At 42.7% G+C, this 18,391-nt stretch overlaps 2 protein-coding genes and 1 pseudogene across 3 annotated transcripts; 1 reads left to right on the plus strand and 2 right to left on the minus strand.

Annotated features, from left to right (window-relative positions):
• The first annotated feature begins 3,758 nt into the window (after window positions 1–3,758).
• Window positions 3,759–3,991, plus strand: LOC140583236 (U2 spliceosomal RNA; annotated as a pseudogene).
• Window positions 3,992–11,301: 7,310 nt separating this feature from the next.
• Window positions 11,302–13,907, minus strand: LOC140582703 (uncharacterized). Of its 2 annotated transcripts, none has more exons than XM_072706980.1 (8): window positions 13,824–13,907; window positions 13,644–13,677; window positions 13,349–13,565; window positions 13,146–13,265; window positions 12,904–13,064; window positions 12,609–12,812; window positions 12,234–12,481; window positions 11,302–12,135 (listed from the first exon to the last, which is right to left on the minus strand). In XM_072706980.1, exons 2-8 carry the CDS (start codon window positions 13,667–13,669, stop codon window positions 11,537–11,539), a joined length of 1,575 nt encoding a protein of 524 aa, XP_072563081.1. In that variant the 5' UTR covers window positions 13,670–13,677; window positions 13,824–13,907; the 3' UTR covers window positions 11,302–11,536. The 2 variants fall into 2 exon arrangements, with proteins under 2 accessions (XP_072563081.1, XP_072563080.1); XM_072706979.1 differs by having other exon boundaries at window positions 13,798–13,899.
• On the minus strand, window positions 13,565–17,742 carry LOC140582704 (uncharacterized). Its single transcript, XM_072706981.1, has 7 exons — window positions 17,178–17,742; window positions 15,774–15,847; window positions 14,885–15,106; window positions 14,605–14,784; window positions 14,350–14,497; window positions 14,100–14,257; window positions 13,565–13,941 (listed from the first exon to the last, which is right to left on the minus strand). Exons 2-7 carry the CDS (start codon window positions 15,785–15,787, stop codon window positions 13,794–13,796), a joined length of 870 nt encoding a protein of 289 aa, XP_072563082.1. The 5' UTR covers window positions 15,788–15,847; window positions 17,178–17,742; the 3' UTR covers window positions 13,565–13,793.
• Between the last annotated feature and the right edge of the window lie 649 nt (window positions 17,743–18,391).

The following is an 18,391-nucleotide window of genomic DNA, read 5'->3' on the forward strand; positions in this document are numbered from 1 at the left end:
ACAAACATCAATGACGGATCTGGGGTAACGTACTCAGACGCGGACTAAATACAGAAGACAAACCAAAATAACAAGGAACAGCTGGGCACGATCGGGAAAGCACACGTGGATAATGAGGGGGCGTGGCACACATCGGGAGCGGACGGAGCGGATCATGACAATTTGGTTTCTATTGAAAAGGCGAAAGTGTTCTAAAGATGTCTGATAGTGTGTTCGAGATATTGAAGCTAAAGCCTAATGTTTAAGAGTTAATATAGAAGGTGTGTGATTTCCCGAATTTATAACATGATACAGCTTTCTAAGTGAAATTTAAGTTGTCTATTTTGTTACAGTTTGACCACATATACAATACGCAGATACCAAATGCTCCTGCAGAGATGTAGAAAAGGTGACATTAGTACAAAGTCTGTAATTTGTGAGTTCTGCACAAAGGAATTAAAAGGAAAGAAACAACAACTATTCTAATGTTATCTTTGTCGGTAACAGTGTCCTTGCCTTTGGAAGCTAAGAGCGTCGTATTTTCAGGGAGAGCCCTGTAATATTTAGTTTAATAAATTGTTTTTATTGATAAACCTTCATACTGATAATCCTCTTATAGTGGTCCTGAAAGAAAACATGACTGAAGATATTATCCATTTTAGTACAGACACATTTCACGATTCAGTAACCTGACTTTTCCAATAGATGGCAGTGTAGTACTTCGACTAAGACGTGCTATGGAAACGGAAAGCTGGTTTTCCATTTTAAACGTTTGTCTGACTGAAATTACCACATGTTGTACATATGTAATCGTACTATACATCTAACCTTCAGCGTTGTATTACCTACCTTAATTATCTGCAGCAATAAAACATGTACGCGTAATTGGACAGCTGCAAGTTAAGCAATCTGTCTGATTTTACGTTAAAGTAGGCATGGACGGACAGTAAGATGAATGCAGGAGAGACCTGTGAATAAGCTGAAAGTATAAATAGAATTAGAATACAGCTTCACAGTACTTATATAACCCAGCACAATTTCGAATATCATCACAGCTCCCTGAAAATTAACAGCTATCATTATAGTACAAATAAGCAGTTATCCAGACATCCCGAGTCTCCCGGAAGTTCCGGGAGTCTCCCACATATTGACCGCGACTCCCTGATACCCGCAAATTGAATAAAATATCCCGGAAAGAAGAGCAAGTAAACAAGAGCATGCATACCAGACAGTAGCGTGTGCATCGCGCACTTGAGACGCGCGCGTACGACGGAATGAGCGTGAGAGAGAGAAAGAGAGAACGTGCATATGTGTGGATCCCTGCGTGTGTGCCTGTAGCCCGTGCTAGACAGACAGCATCCTGATTGGTTTACTTAGCAAAATAAGCCAATCAGATTTCAATGCGGGCGGGCTTTTATTTAACTTCTCGAGGACCGAAGTTATCGGTTCAGTGGAGCATCATGACAGAGGGGGAGTGCCCCAAAAAACGGAAATATAAAACGTATTTCACTTCAGACTACACAAAAGTGTATCCTTGTTTAATAAGGATGAAAATAATGACAGTGTTGCGTGCTGTACTGTTAGCAACAGTGATTTCAGCATTGCTCATGACGGTTTAAACGACTGTAAAATGCATGTTGAGTTGAGTTTAACAAGTGTCATTTCATGTGCTGTATTCAGGTCTACACTAGTTAGACACTTGGTTAGTTGCCAATGCTGTCATGAAAGACTCCTTGAAGACTTTTGTAAAGTAGCAATGGAATATAATTAAGGAATTTGCATAAATGGTAAAATAATCTACTTATATTATTGTCAAAATAATACATAATATTGACCTTCGTAATTTAGTGCGCTGACTAGAGGAAATTAATGAAGAAATTAAACTGTGAAATCAAGTTTGTTGAAGTTACATCTCACTCCATGTCGGGCGGTTGGGGGCACCTCCCTGAATTGAGTTTTTGCAGGTTGGGATGTCTGAATTATTCTACCTAAGGGAAGGGAGGGGGTCCTGGCTATGAAAGTTGGGGGGCAGCGGCAGACGATCTCAGAGGCAAGCTGCTGTCCACCCAAAAATGCAGGCCCCTCATGTAAGCTCACATCCACCCAAATGTTCCAACCCCAGAGGCAAGCTGCTTTCAACTCAACCCCCTGACCCCAGAGGTAAGCTCGCTCCCACCCAAACACCCTGATCACAGAAGTAAGCTGACATTCACCCAAACCCCCAGCCCCCAGAAGGAAGCACCCATCTACCTAAACGACCTACCCCCAGAGGTAAGTTGACATCCATCCAACTGCCTTGATCCTAGGCAAAGCTGCCCCGGTTCGTCTAGGTGGTGACACTCCATCCTACAGGGTTGACGTGATGCACTTTCCTGAAGCACACAGAGGACACTTTGGGTTTTAGGTAAGTGTGCTTTGTTTTTCTGTGTGTGTGTTTTATTTGGTATGGATTTTATTTAATGGCACGTAAAGATTTTATTGAGCACTGTTTTGGTTGATCACTGTAGCACTTATTCATCAATATTAACATTATTAACATTTATTAGCATTTTATTTGATCTGTTGTGCTGTTTATTGTGCGATTAACCTATTTTATTCCCAAGCTTACTGATTTTATGTGTTTTGGGAAGGTGTAAATGCCGTTTTAGCCCAACCCTTGTGCAGAGCTTGGAAGTCTGCGGATGTGTTCTTTTTTAACCCTCTGGAGTCTAGGGGTAGGGGACACACTTTCACTAACTGGGGCAAGCTCACACATTTCATTCAATATCATAAACTTAATTCCTGGCAAATAAATTATTTCTTATATATTTGGTTTGGCAACAAACTCATCTTAATCTTAGTGTACTTTGTAAATATGTCAGATTTATGTGAAGTTTGTAATTTGACATTCAAAGTATAGACATTGCAAAATGCAGTTTGGAACACTTGCAGAAACATTATAAAAGTACATAGTAAGCAACGCTGGCAGTCTGTCTTGATCCCAGATATCTGATCACCAAAGTCTTGGCTACATGAAGATGACTAAATGGTGTAGTTGCAATATTCATTTGGATAAATGAATAAGAAAAACCTAACTCATGTAACTATTTCTGGCTCCTTTCATTGAATATTTAGCAACTTTCATGTGTATGAATGAGCCATTGTCACTTGGCCACGTCCCTACCCCCCTTTTATGGTGCTGATGGAGATGTATCTGGATCGCGTTTCACCGTTGTGCTGTTAATCAAATTACCATGCGAATGCGATCTGAATACACGCTAATGCGGCTATTTAGAATGTGAATAGCGATCCTCGGGTGAGAGCGGTACTACACGCCCCCGAAGCAGGTAAAACAAAGTAAGGTGACATGGTTTAATTTTTTGCCGATTTAACCTAATTTTTAAAAGTTTAATACTTCCGACAATGGACGTTTTGAAAAGAAGACAGATTACGGATTTAGTCAGCATTTTTTCATGTTTCTATAATAAGATTTCAGCGAGTTATGAACTGAAATACACGAGAAAGATACACGGCATTGCCGACGATGCCGTCGACTCCAGAGGGTTAAAGGTCTTAACTTTTTAATAGCATGCATATAAGGTGACATTTTAATTGTTTTATTGACCATATAATTGTAATTAGGTTTAAATGGTGTATAATTGTATTTGCTGGTCTTATTGCCCTTTTCCTGTTTTATGGGTAATAGTTCTGCAGGTAGTTCTATTTGTTTAATATTATCTTTGAAAGTCTGATTGTACTGTGTTGGCATGATTTGCATAGTGTGGGAATGTTTCAGCCTTATAGATTGTGATTATGTGTAAATGTTAGTAGTACAAGCATAATATTTATTATTCATGTATTTGAGCTGATTTACATTTTGTTTTGGTATGAAAAGGTTATTTTGATACGTCCCCCATGGAGGGCACCACATATTAAACGGATTTTTGGAACAGGGAGCCGGAAGTGGGGCTTGCCCCGTCTGCTCCAGGCATCGACCCGGTATTGCAGTGCTTCCGGGAACGGTGCACCTCTACTGCCCCCTGTTGTTGAAAGGCAGAACTGACTGACTGAATGGGTGACTAATAGACTGAGTGCCTCTGGATGGCCAACTAATTAGCCGCATGTGGTGTGAGGGAGGGGCCCTGTCCGTGCGCGGCCCCCATTTCCCGCCGTTTTTCTTTTTTCTTTTTTTTTTAAAGTAAGGTGACACGCTGTCGCTTGTGCGGTGGGCAGCTGTGCTGAGGTAAGGCATGACGTCATCTTTGCCTTTTGAATTTTCCCTCATGTTTGTTTAAACGATTGCTGTTTTTTGAGAGGACAGGAGGACAGGGAGGACGCCGGTGGCTGTGACGTCCCTGGGCATTCTACTCCGAGCGGGGGCGTCACGGAGGCCCGGCTAACGGCAACCCGCTAAGCGGCGGCCCCATGTCGACTCCGGTCTCTCTTCGGTCTTCAGGACCAGTACACGTTTCTTCTCCTTTCCGGATTGGAAAAGACAAAGGGCAAAAGTGGAATAGTTGACGAAATGGCGTCGGATGGCGTAGCTTCTAGCGGTGGGGCGTAAAGACCTTGCATTCCAGAGCATCCCTGCGCATATGAGAGTCTGCTCCGTACATCTCCGTTCAGGTAAGTCAGGTTCCGGTGTGATCACTAGACTCCATTCTTGTGTTTGTCCCTAAAGAGAACAGCCAGGATAGGAAATGCTGGAAACCCATCCCGACCGGAGTCCATCCCTTCCCGGTGGCACAGTAGCCCGAAAGTGTTTGTGAGTGTGGTTTATGTCAGATTAGGAGAGCTGAAATGAACCTTTTGTTGGATGATAGTCGGCGACCAAAACAAGAGCTAGATCACAGAAAAGTGTTTCAAAAGCGACAGCGTCAAAGTGAAATGCAACACTGGATGGAAGTTTTCTAGTCCTGATGAAGGATGTAGAATCGGAATCCATATATGTTTCCATACAAGGAATTTGCCTTGGCGGTGCTTTTACATGACATTACAAAGAACATACATCATTTAGCAAAGACATATGCAGAAAGGTAATAGACAATAGACTGGCAATTGGGTAATATGATAATAATATGATAATTAAGTTTATTAATGGCAGTAATGATGGTATTATGATATTTATATATGTGTGTACATAGTAATCATTGTAGTATGAATATAAACTATATAAATGGTATAATAATTTAAAGGGCTCTTGAATAGTGTCGTTATTAAGTAGCAGCCAAGTCAACTATATGTGCAAGAGTGCAATATATATAAAGAGTTCGCAGTATGTGTGCATAATGTGCAAGAGTGCATAATATAATCATAGAGGAAGTTTATCAGTTGTTCACTGGTTATGCTGGTGGATATTTCACTGCAGCTGACGATTAATTGAACGTCCATTCAGAGACTGGTTTGGTTAATGAGAGAGACTGCCTGAGGGGAGAAGCTCTTGGCGTGTCTTGTGGTCTTGGTTCTGATTCCGGCGCCAGTCAGTTCTCGTTTCAGTTAACTGCATTTTCTAGAATCAACCCCGCCCCTTTCATCATGCCCTGCTTTAAGCTATATTCTCATTTTCCTCTATTCATTGTATGTTCTTTATAATTCTATTGAATCCCACACTACCTAGCAATGTTGGTAGTAACGCGTTACTGTAATTCCACTACTTTTGTCTGTAAGGAGTAATGTAACTAATTACCATTTCAAATTAAAAAACGCAAAGTACTGAAATTTCAATGGACTCGTTACCTTTGTCTTGCGTGAAAATATTAATGGATAAAGGCAGCATGTTCCCCTAATTTCCTGTTTATGATGTAACGCCATCCGACCTTACCCTGGCGCAATGAATGGGTGATATTATAGGTACGCTGATAGGTACAATTAGACAGTCGTATTGTCTGGCTCACAGCAGCAACACTACAGTAATATAACTACCCAGAGAGCACACATGCATTGGCACTATGTCTCCGCGGTACTTGAAAATCCATCGGCAAACATCTCTGTGTTGCAGAAACATCACCACCGAACATTTGAGCCCATATTCCCCCGATGTTAAAGCGATCAATATGCAACATTTAGACCACTATTATTTTCCTTTATTAGGCTATATATACAGGTTAGGTCAGGCTGGAGGAGCATGCGCTGATCGATGCAGCACGTTTCGCCGCACCCGTGCACCACACGTCGAAACTCCTCACGGACACACGGTCCAGTCCCACCCTCATTATAATTACTTTTATATGCAGTAATTGATAACTAGTCATTTTTGGTAACCTGCACAACGTACGCTGCAGACTTGTAACGTTACCACCGTTGGCTGATTCTGAAATAGTTGTGGTGCTATATATATGACGTTAGATTGTTACAGGGACTGTGATAAATGCAAATCCAGCCCCCTATTATGGTTGCCTTAAAAAAGTTAACATTTTTACTCAGATTTCTTCCATTTGTACGTGGTGTGCTTTTTATACTATGACAAGTTTTCCTAACATCAGATTTAAAAATTGCAAAATATAGCAACATATTGAATTGCAATCCCTGTATCTTGAAACGTGACGTGTTGCCAGACTCTCCGATACACAGCTCTATGGTCCATACAGAGGAGATGAAGAACATGCAGTTTGCTAAGTCACGAAGTTATCTTTTGTCATGTGACTATACAGCTAAAATAACGAAGGAGTGGCTTCACAACAACTCTGACTGTTCTTGAATGGCCCAGCCAGAGCCCTGACTTAAACCCAATTGAGCATCTCTGGAAAGACCTAAAAATGGCTGTCCACCAACGTTTACCATGCAACCTGACAGAACTGGAGAGGATCTGCAAGGAGGAATGGCAGAGGATCCCCAAATCCAGGTGTGAAAAACTTGTTGCATCTTTCCCAAGAAGACTCATGGCTGTATTAGCTCAAAAGGGTGCTTCTACTAAATACTGAGCAAAGGGTCTGAATACTTAGGACCATGTGATATTTCAGTTTTTCTTTTTTAATAAATCTGCAACAATTTCAAAAAATTCTTTTTTTTGTCTGTCAATATGGGGTGCTGTGTGTACATTAATGAGGAAAAAAAAATATTTTAAATGATTTTAGCAAATGGCTGCAATATAACAAAGAGTGAAAAATTGAAGGGGGTCTGAATACTTTCCGTACCCACTGTATGTGTCCATGGCTTGTAGTAAAATGGCACACGGGATAATGAATGGACATGATCGTTTTTCATATTTGTGTGTATAGTTTTTTGTCATAACGTTAAAAAATCTTGTCAGTCTGTTTCTGACAAACTTGTGTTGATCAGTAACCTGAGCATCGCTCACGTGGTAGACTATTATCTGTCTGAACAATTATAAATTGCCCATCTAAAGTGTACTCTGTATACCGAGGAGATTCAGGCGTCTCCTTTGTTTAAGGCAGAGTGATAAAGATGGGTAAACTTAATCATTTTAATTTAGTCATTTTAATGAAATATTTGAATGCAGGCCTTAAATGATCCATATTATTTCAATAAGGCCTCCCTTTAGGGGTATAGTCCATGCTTTTACGTTTGTGTAAAACAAACCAAACAAAGGACACGGCCGCATGACCCCGCGGCGCCGAACAAAGAAGCACTGTGGGACACACGCCGGCGTCCGAAACAGACTGAGGAAACGAGCACATCGCCCGCCCCTGCCCAGAGTCCCACTCGCAAATGTCCAGTCTGAACTAGGTGACCTAAGAGCGAGGTTGGGGTTCCAGCGTGATGCAAGAAACTGCAATATATCACGTTTCACGGAAACGTGGCTGACCCCCCTGGTACTGGATCTAGTGGTGACTCCGTCGGACTCTTTCTCTCTTTTTCCTCTTTCATAACTGCTTGCTGTTGGTCATTTAGGGCTTGCTCTTTGTCCATGAAACTATGTCACCACTATGCTTGCAAATTTAAGGATCTAGGAAATTAGCTTATATAATATAATATTATAATATAAATATAATTTTATATATATAATAATAATAATATACAGCTGCAGACTCTTAATGCCACTCTCAGGCCCCTTCCGTTTGGTGGACACATGTGCAGAAAACAAAGAAACATGTACTTTATCAGTTTCACAAGATTTCAAAGTAGAGTTGGATGGCACCTTTAACCTTAAAGGCCTGTATTTGCGGCAGAATGGTCATGCAATTTGGGTTTAACACCAAAATCATGTCCCTGTGCTTGCATCATTTAATGAATTGCCCCTCTATGTTTTTTGCATTGCACGTGAGAACTGAAGAAACCTTTAATTCAATGGCAAGTCCACTACAATTCTCTACATGTACATGAGTTTAACCAATCATTATTTAAGCTAATCAAATTTTGTTTCAAACTTCACAATGTTTTAAATAACCACACAGACACAAACCAAATGCAAAATAATCCACATTTATTTATATCTTAGTCTTATATTATTCTATGTTACCTTACGTTATACAATCTTATCTTAACCTTATCTTAACTTACACTATATTAGTCTTATCTTATTCTATGTTATCTTACGTTATACAATCTTATCTTAACCTTATCTTAACTTACTCTATATTAGTCTTATCTTATTCTATGTTACCTTATGTTATACGAAATCTTATCTTAACGTATATTAGTCTGATCTTATTCTAATCTTATGTCATACAAACTTAGGATAAGTTAAGGTTAAACTATCTTAATCTTATCTTATCCTAAGTACTTGTGAGATCTCTCACCTAATTATTTACAGGTTCTATAAAAAACTATTTACATCACACAGATAGCCCATCTCCACAGCCAACTCCAGGACCCCGGGGATGGCACTCAGCTGGTCCAGCGCATCATTAGGAAATATCACCTCAGCTTCATCAACCCAATTGTCAACATACGTGTAGTGAGCCTCTAGGTTTTGGTCCCTCCCCTGCTTGCAGATGGAAATTGCATTTAAAAACTCACTCCAAAACTGAATACACCAATGGTAAGTTAAGCACTTGGCCTCATAGGTCATTTTAGGGTAGTTGCTAAGATAATAGTTATGCAACTTATTGAATCTTTCCATTTTTTCAAAAACAACAGAAGGGGACATAAATGGGGGTGTCGGACCCGTAACCAGCTGAGATGAGGGGTGCGCTGGAACCTGATACGGAGGGGTGGGATGAACCATGGCCGGAGCTGAAGATGGATGTGGGGCTGGGCTTACATGTGAGACTACGTGTGGTGACAGAGGAGAGTCTGTAAAAAAAGATGGAGATGGAGAGGAGACAAAAGAGGATGGGATGGGTGACGGAACTAAGAATGAAGTGGAGGAGAAGGCCGGTGAGCAGGGCTCAGGCTCAGGCTCTGACATAGATGGAGTGCGACACAGGATGGTTGCAACCTCGTCGTCACTCTGGGTGAGATCCTCACACGGGATCTTCTCACCCACTTGGGTTGAGTCAAACGGGTTTCCCAATTTGCAGTTACTGAAGCGTACTAGATTGTGTAAATTTTTTGTAAATGGCCCCTTTTGTTTTTTACACCAATTTCTACGTCCTGACCGGCCTCCCGCCGTATTTCTACGGCGTCCTGAGCCCTGCTGACCCCTGCTGGTTGCCACCGGGGAGGGAGTAGACGAAGTGGCGGCAGACACGGTGATGGAGCTGGGTGCCGGCGGCCCAGTGCGGCATTTCCTCCGATGGCCTCCACCACTGGTGCTGGTTCGTCCTTTGGGGTTAAAAAGACAGGGGACAGCACATTTAATTAAAGTGAATCCTTATGTCACTCTACAACAAAACTACATCACACACATCACAGAAATCACACTTGGCAGTCAGTATTGCACATTGAGAAAAATTCTGCCATCTTATTGGATACAGGAAACGCAAGCTTGGGAGACTTATGCGCTGGTCTCGAATCGGGCCGCCTGCGTTTCAACAGGGGAACTTGACTTATAAAAACACACCAGTTAGTGCACAGATTCCCTGATATGCAGAACAACAGCGAAAAACCACACTGGAAACTGATGTATCTTATGCAATATTACACCAATGTTGAAATGCTTTCCTCGCCCTAGTAGCATAAAAGCCAATCTAGTTTATTTATTTTTGTTTTGTTCAGGCTTTTTGACAAATGAAGGCCCTTTTTAGTAGGCCAGTGTCTAGTCAAAGGTGTAAACTTAAGAGGAAAATAAACTATTCTGACTGTGCCATTAATTCTCTTTTTTCCCAGTTACTTTGGCAATATTGTCTTTTTATTCAATTTTGATAGTAATTTGAAATGTTTTAATTTAAATTATATTTCCACAGCTAGTTCTGGCAATAGTTGAAGTTGTCATGAAAAATAATAACCCTGTACCATGCCTTGATCACTAACTGCTATTCTGCTACTGCTAACAGCATTGTAAGGAACTGTGGTTTTGATAGACATTTCACATAATCAAGTAATGATGTCTCAGCAACAACGTAAAAACCAAAGACCAAATTTTCTGGAGATGTTCATGACATCATTTGCTAGATTTATTTTAAAAATGGATCAATTTTGAAATACAGGTGTTTTGTTATTGAATTTTTAATACTTTAATAACCCATGGTAATTATTCGTATGGGGATGGCATATTATTTGTTCAACCTATAGAGCTGGACAATAGCTTTAAAACAATATGAGGACCATTTCTGCACAGCTTATATTATGGTAAATATAGCCAGTCAAAAAAAAAGAAGTTAAAACTTCATCCATCCACACATCACAGCGACAGATTTTACTGATTTCATTATACAATACAGCAGACATGCCGAAAAGAGCCCCGTATTTTTACTGCTTCATGGTAACAAATCACCGTTTGCCTAAAAGTCAACCATTTTATTATCTAGTATCCTAAGACATGTAGTTCCAAAATAAGATAGTTATCACAGACTGTAAGATTCAACAAGACCAGCCAACCCTATTCTGACTTTCATTCTTCGAGTGCTGAGCTATTCTGGGCATCACTTTGCCGTCCTTACCATGGCTAACTGAACCGGGGATGTCTTCCGGAGCAATCCGGACACTGACTGCCCCATTTGGCAGGAGCCAGTCTATTCTCCAGAGGCACACTGGCGTTCAGGGCAGACATCTCGATCACGTCTTGTCTCTCGCTGGGAAGCTGCAAATCTGAGCTGCTTTGAATGTTCAAATCAAATTAACTCGAAGTGCAACTACAATTGTTATGATGCGGTTCAAACAGACCTCATTCTAGGCATCCGTACAGATTGTCAGGCCCTTCCGAAGTCTGTTACCCCTCACCTCAGATGTTGAGGTTAACCGCTTGAGTAAGTGACCTGTGGGTCGCACTTAAACTACTGTAATACTTGGGGCAACGACAAGGTCTTAAACTTTATACATTGTCAAAAAAAACCAAAACAATTATACTAGAAAAGTGTCACTTTATTTCACATTTAAAGAGTTATTTCACATAAAAACTGCATACAAGAAAATAGTACAGTGCAATCAGGATGTACTTGGGCCAATTGATTAGAAATTAAGAGCTTTAAATTTGATGAATGAATAATCTGCCCGACCTTGCACGGTGGAATAATCTACCCACATCACTTTTGGGAAGAGTAGCAACAATCAAAATGATGATCTTGCCAAAAATTAACTACATGTTCTCAATGGTTCTCAGTCCCTCTCCCCTGAACGATTTCCTCTGCACCCCATAATCGAACAACAGTTCCTCCCCAACATTAATCCTGTTCAGGGCCAAAAGCAAAATAACATCCTGTCCCCCGACGGCTGGGCTGTACAGTCTTGGCCGGAGGTTGGCCTTCTTATGGGAATGATTAATCAGCCGGCCAAAAGGCTGTATGCCCGGGTGACAGGCACACTCAGACTTATGGCTGTTCCGGAAGAAGAACATGTAGCCAGATTCTTCTTCCTTCGTCGATGAGTGAATCCACTGGCCCTCAGTGGCTGTGACTACCGGCCCGTGGTAGTCACACACCACCTCACCAGCCTGGAACTGCCGGGTGGCGCAGACTCCCTTCCCCTTCCCCGCAATGTCCATCACCACAAGTCCCTTCCACTTCTGGTTGTGGATGAGCTCCTGGATGTGGCTAGAGTCCATGGCAGTGTCCACCGAACCCACTGGTCTCCAGTCCTTCAGAACGCTGGCCGCGCTGGGAACGTTACTTTTCCAGCCTTGGTTCCTGATCCAAGCGTCGACCCGGGACTCGGTGGGCTGCCGTCTGCCAAAGTGTGCTGTCAAGAACAAAGTAAATTGTTGTTAGTTAAGAAGCCTATGTAGATAGGACCGTTTCACAGTAAAAAATGTCATTAGTGCTACAAACAATACTCACACAAGACATGCCGTACGCGCATCCTCATCTGGGCCTTCAGCCAGCGATCATAGAGCTGCCGCTGAAACCGGCCTGACGTCTGCGAGCGTGCCGTCTTGTCTGGGATGTCGCCATCCAGGGTCACGGGGTGGGTCCGAAGGAGCTGATCGAACGCTGCCTGGACATCCATCTGTTGGTTGGATGCCAGGGCAGCATCCCGTGCGGCACCACGGGCAGAACAGCTGGGTCCTTCCTCTGCGGAGTCAGCGCTGAGATAAAAATTTAAAAAAAAAAAACAAAAACCCACAAACGTTTAAGGTTAGTGTTCAGTGGTGAGGGCTTTGGTTGTGTGTCTTGATGTTGGCAAGTGTGTTGACAAACAGAAAACATGCCTACCTTGAGTCACCTGCCAGCTTCTTCAGCAGCTTACTGGCCAGCACCACATTCCGCGACTGCTTCATCCGGTAGTGCTCGTCAGCCGTCGCAGTGGAATGAGTGAGGTAATCGGCCACCAAGGACTTCTCTTGGTCCGTCAAGTCCTTGGTGGCCGTCTCAAAGATGCGCCGGGCCGTCTGGTAGGTGACTGGATCCAGCTTGTATCTAAAATACAAAAATACATTTATTAATACGTCTCACACAACACGTATGTAGAACATATTATAGGGGGAATTAATCATGATGATCAGCTCACTTTTGGTGCAGCCGGTTGAGGTCATTCGAAGCGTTGAACACCGGCCTGCCTGTGGTGGAGACGAAGAACCGTTTGTCTCCTCCCAGGTCATCCAGTGTCGTCCGGCTCCTCTTGGAGCTCAGGAGCTGTGGCCGTACCTGGGTGAAGTAGATGTCGAACCACTGTTGGCAGAGGAAAACAGATTAAATCGCTGCTCTTGAAATAAACTATGAAATAAATCTTATCAAACTTGATATACTTACCGTCTCCTCCTCAGAGGACAATGCAAACGTGGCCGCTTGCTGCGCCGACGTCTTGTGTTCCTTCACCACAATCACCGTATGGTCGGCCTCGGACGTGCTCCTGGTCATCCACTCCTGGACCTACACAATACAATGATGTCCCACTGATAAATAAGAGTATCGGCAAAAAGGAAAAGTGAAGACAAAAAGAATACAACACTTACGGTCATGTGCTCCACCACGCCTGGTGGCTGGAGATGCTTCAGAATCACCGTGGCCTCCAGGTAGTAGAGGACAAGGCAGCACTCTGCACACTCCAGGGGCATCTCCTCCGGATACACCTTGCCAAGGACTGCCAAGAAGTCGTTCTTGGCAGCCCTCAGCACGGCCCAGCAGTCCTCTGGACTCTTCTCTGGGCTCATCCCCGTGAGAATGACATGACTATGTGGGTGGGAGAAGAAAATTCAATTACTGTCAATCCTAATCAATACAGTACACATTTTAATAAAATGTACTCACAATGTAAAATGGCTCTGCTTCTCCATGCAGTGCACTCCAGGAGCAGTGAGGGAGATTAAAAAAAAAAAACATTATGAGTGTGTTAAACACAGTAGAGGAGATGTATAATCAAATCATAATATGGAATTTAACGGGTGTTGACAGTTGAACTTACCTCCTTTGCGTCATCTCCTTACTCACCAACTTTGCAGAGCTCTGCTGGAGTGAGCCCAGGTACTCCACGAAGAACATTGCCTCATTCCACAAGGCAATGTTGTCACGCCGGAGGTCGGTGGCCACGGTGTGGTACTTGAGGAATCTGTCAGAGGAAGGACATGTATGTAAGTATCCATATGTACATAAACTTGTACATGCCACCATGACAATAGTGGGAGGACTGAACTTCCTTGAAGAAAACAGATACGACAATACAACACAAACCTACAATATACTGTTAAAAATCTACATGCTACCAACCTCTTCAGGCTCTTCATGTAGTTGACCTGAGTCTGCCTGGAGAGACCAGCCTCAGTCAGCTCCCGAAAGAAGAGCTTCGTCTTCTCCCTCTCCCTCAGAAATTCAAGGGATGGCTCTTCAGGGTTCACAAAAAACATGAACCTGCTGACGTTTTCCACCTGGAAAATAAAATCAGCATTACTTAATGAATATATTGCGTAGATATAAAGCTCCAAAAAATAATAGAGTGAACTTTTATGGGAGACCTCACCGTCTGCTTGAAATTCTCATTCAGGAGATCCTTCTCCAAGTATGCGGCGAAGCCCTTCAGGAGGGGATGGTCCAGAGAATGTTTCCGGTACAGTCCCTTCTCCTGCATCATGTGCCTGGAGGTCTGTGGCCACTGCACCTCCCGGGTACTGCCATGTGGAAAACATATTTCGTCTTAAAATTGCACCTTCAATTGGCTCACAAGCAAAAGCAAAAGGTATCAATGAAGCTGCAAATCCGAGACACTCATACTCACACTTGAAAGATCTCGCCGTTGCTGACACTGATTGCGTCCTCCGACTGCTCAGTCGCCGAGCTCTCCGGTCGCTGCACGGTTGTACCAGCCATCACAGGAACACTGCTGGTCTGCGCCGCTACTGCTGGGGAGGGGGTGTCAGGCACCACCATGTGGCGACGCTCCAGCTCCTGGATCATCCTTTCAGATAAGTAAGTAAATAAAAAAAACTGTTAGTAAATGTCATACTGAAGAAACGAAGCGAGATGTGTAAAAAAGACTGAAGAGTTTTCCCACCAACCTGCTCATAGGATTAGCATCATCCATAATGTCTCGCAGGTGCCTGTAGCTGAACACCCTGCCCCACTGCAGAACTTCAAGCGCATCCTGCTTTGCCTTCTCCACTACTTCTTGGATGGCTTCTTTCGAAGATCTCTTCATGCACACCCTAGTCAGATGCACCGAGAGGCTTGCCTGTGTCTTCTTGCACACGGGGCAGAGCAGGAAATGCCTGTTGGAAGTACTGCGGATATAAAAAAAAACAACAAAAAAAAAAACAATTAACAGTCAAGGAAGTGTTACTTAAGATTAGATTTAATTCATGATTTTCAGGACCCATTCCAGTCATCATCATCAACATTGTTCATTCCTCAGTGGTTTGGATAAATAACATTTGCATATCTATTGTCATCCTGATGGGTCCCAGACTGAGAAAAGTAATTAGTAAACTACATGATCACAACTACTGAAACATGTTTACTAATTAGTTACATTTATATCAAGAAATATAAGCCCTTTGTGAACACTGCAAATAGAAAAAATGGTATTCTACACTTTAATACTCCTTACTACTAATTTAAAGATAATTAGTATAAAATACATTTTATTTGTATTGCACTTTATATTTCAGCAATCTCAAAAGTGCTACAGAGCAAAAAATAAAGAGATAAAACAGGAGAATCGATAAAGTACCTTAACAAAATGTCTTTCGAAAAAGACGAGTTTTTAGTAATTAAAAAAAGGTGCTTCGAAATATTGTTTTACTTTTGTAGTGGATGCAATTTAAGTTTTAACAATAGTAGTCAGTTTAAGAGACTTAAGCACAGTGTCAGTAAACTACATACAAGGATGAACAAGTTATCCACAGTTTCTACACATTCAAATGCAATAATAAATTGATCACAACTTACGCCTTGGAAGCCATTCTTTACGAGTTGTTCGACAAAAGACGAAATCTTGAGCAGAATCTGGAGCTCTTGACTTGCTGGAAGCAGAGGTGAGTAACTGTACATGCGGAGGTCTCCTCTTAATATACCATTCTGACCGCGTCCCCTCCCCCCCTCGTAGCCCCGCCCACCCCAGCGTCATTCTGAGGGACACTTTGAAAGACAATTTGAAAAAATGTAACTTTTAAAAAGGATAAGAACTGAATTTATATTTCTAAATAAAGTGATAAATCGATAGTGCAGTTCTAAAACTTCTGCACGAATTCGCCACCACACCACAAATATATAGTGTATACTGTAATATAATTTACCCAAACAACAGATCCCTTATGTTGCTTGCTCATATACATTTGATTTGTGTCTGCGTTTGCCATTTCAAAACCATGTTGTGACTCTTGGCTGACTTTAATATAAGCTATTGGAGCTGTAATAATTTCCGTTTTACAATACCTTGATTAATGTGGAAGATCGTAATTTAACATACATAGGATGATGATAAAGAATGTTTGCTTTCTTATGCGTCGGTCACGCTAAGCAACCGCAACGCCCCGCATACCATCGGAAAGCTACAGCGATTCTGAGCAATTGTAGCGGAGAAATTTCGCCCCGCCTTGGTAGGGGAAAACTGGCGGTTATTCTACCCAGGGAGACTAAGTAATGAGAGGATCTGAGTCCCTCACCCCGAGTTCTTTTAGTCCCAGTTTTACCCGTCCTGCTGCGGGAGGGTGTTGGAAGGCAGGTTCAGGGGACAAAAATGGACACGGTGGCACCCTGAAGTATATACGTTTTCGGCCGGGTACCGATATAATCTGCCGACAACCCTGCACTCCCAAAACCTAGCACGTCGGGTGCGACGCCCCTACCCCCGGGTAGTTACACAATGTTTGAACGCATAAAACACCCTAAACACAAACGAGTGATTTATTGTAAACGGAAAGATCGCTTCTCTTTCCGCTGTCCTCCAACCTTAAACAGCAAGCTATAAAACGGACGGCATGAAAGAAAATACTTCAGGCCACAGAGCTGAATTAGGCCCCGATGACGCAGAGGAAATTGAATAATTCAAACATCCCCTTTTTTTAGCAATTCACCAATTTGTCCCGTTGTCATCGATAACAGAAAAAGACAGCTTTAACTCAAAACGGGGGAAAAAAAGAAAGAAAACATCTCAGGGTTACACAGCAAAGCATAGCACAATACCAATCGTCATTCACCTATTCAAAATACAGCGCGTAAATGACATTAAACAAACACTTCGACTGCGTTTAATTACATCCAACACACACTTATGCATACAATTGTCCAGATCTGCAACTTTGCCGAGACCTTCACCCGATTGAGGAGAGTGAAGAAAAGGAGCAGGTTTACCAGTCAACGACGGAATGGGTCGAGATGAGTTGTAGGGGGAGGCCTCTGTATGGCAGGGTCACTCACTCGCGCTGCATCCGAGGTCGAAATCGCCCGAGTATGCGCCCGTGTAACACAGCTCCGGGACCCTGGATCTCAAAACCGGCGCGCGCTGCCTCCACTTCAGCACCGCTAATCCGGGTGCCCTCCTCCACGATATTCCCCAGCTCCTTCAGTTCCACCGGATGCCAGGACACGACTTAGACTCCCGAAGATGCCACTCGTCATACCCGCTGTCGTCGACACCACTCAAACAGCCCCTCCGCGTCTCTGTCTTCCGCTGCAGACCGAGATGGCGTCCGGCGTATGCACACCAGGCTGCCCGCCACGCTCTCCGCTTGGGGTGGCGCAGCCCCAATAATCCCTAACTCCAACACAAACAAAAAAAAACAACAGACTTTCGTCCTGCCAAAACGAAGCCGGGCTCCAACTATACTAGCCGCGATTCCTTGTAAAAAGTAAAAAAAAAAAAAAAAAAAAAAAAAACTTCACGCGACTGTGCTTCCACTTCGTCCAACCGACCTTATTTTACCGCTCCCCTCACCACCAGAGACCCGCCCAGCAACGCTACTCATTAGATAGGCTAAGGCATAACCGCATGATCCAGCGAGCCCAGAGACTAGCAGGGAAACTTTAAAATAAAAACTACGGATCTTTATATCCGCTACACAATATTGGCAGTATGATCCAATTTCGATTTCGCCGTATTTACCCTGAAATTTCTGCCTGAAATTTCTGCACGAATTCGCCACCACACCACATATATATAGTATACTACAATATAATTTACCCAAACAACAGATCCCTTATGTTGCTTGCTCATATACAATTAATTTCTGTCTGTCTTTGCCATTTCAAAACCATGTTGTGACTCTTGGGTGACTTTAATATAAGCTATTGGAGCTGTAATAATTTACGTTTTACACTCTCTTGATTAATGTGGAAGATCGTAATTTAAAATACATAGGATGATAATAAAGAATGTTTGCTTTCTTATTTGTCGGTCGCGGTAAGCAACTGCAACGCCCCGCATACCCATCGGACAGCTACAGCGATTCTGAGCAATATTGCCAGTATGATCCAATTTCGATTTCGCCGTTTTGACCCTGAAATTTCTGCCTGAAAGCACTCGCTCACTAATTGGAGCGAGCCAGCCTTAAAGGGCCCAGATCGCA

The sequence above is a fragment of the Paramormyrops kingsleyae genome, chromosome 25 (genome assembly GCF_048594095.1).
Source record: "Paramormyrops kingsleyae isolate MSU_618 chromosome 25, PKINGS_0.4, whole genome shotgun sequence".
NCBI classification, from domain to species: Eukaryota; Metazoa; Chordata; class Actinopteri; order Osteoglossiformes; family Mormyridae; genus Paramormyrops; species Paramormyrops kingsleyae.

Coding starts and splice junctions, on each gene's coding strand:
- LOC140582703 (XM_072706980.1), bottom strand. CDS start 13,669: ATGGAGAAGCAGAGCCATTTTACATT. Junction 12,813..12,903: donor CTCAACCGGCTGCACCAAAA/GTGAGCTGATCA, acceptor TTTGTATTTTAG/ATACAAGCTGGATCCAGTCA. Junction 12,136..12,233: donor GCGCGTACGGCATGTCTTGT/GTGAGTATTGTT, acceptor TGTTCTTGACAG/CACACTTTGGCAGACGGCAG.
- LOC140582704 (XM_072706981.1), bottom strand. Junction 14,258..14,349: donor ATGAGAATTTCAAGCAGACG/GTGAGGTCTCCC, acceptor TTTATTTTCCAG/GTGGAAAACGTCAGCAGGTT. Junction 13,942..14,099: donor TACATGAAGAGCCTGAAGAG/GTTGGTAGCATG, acceptor TTCCTCTGACAG/ATTCCTCAAGTACCACACCG.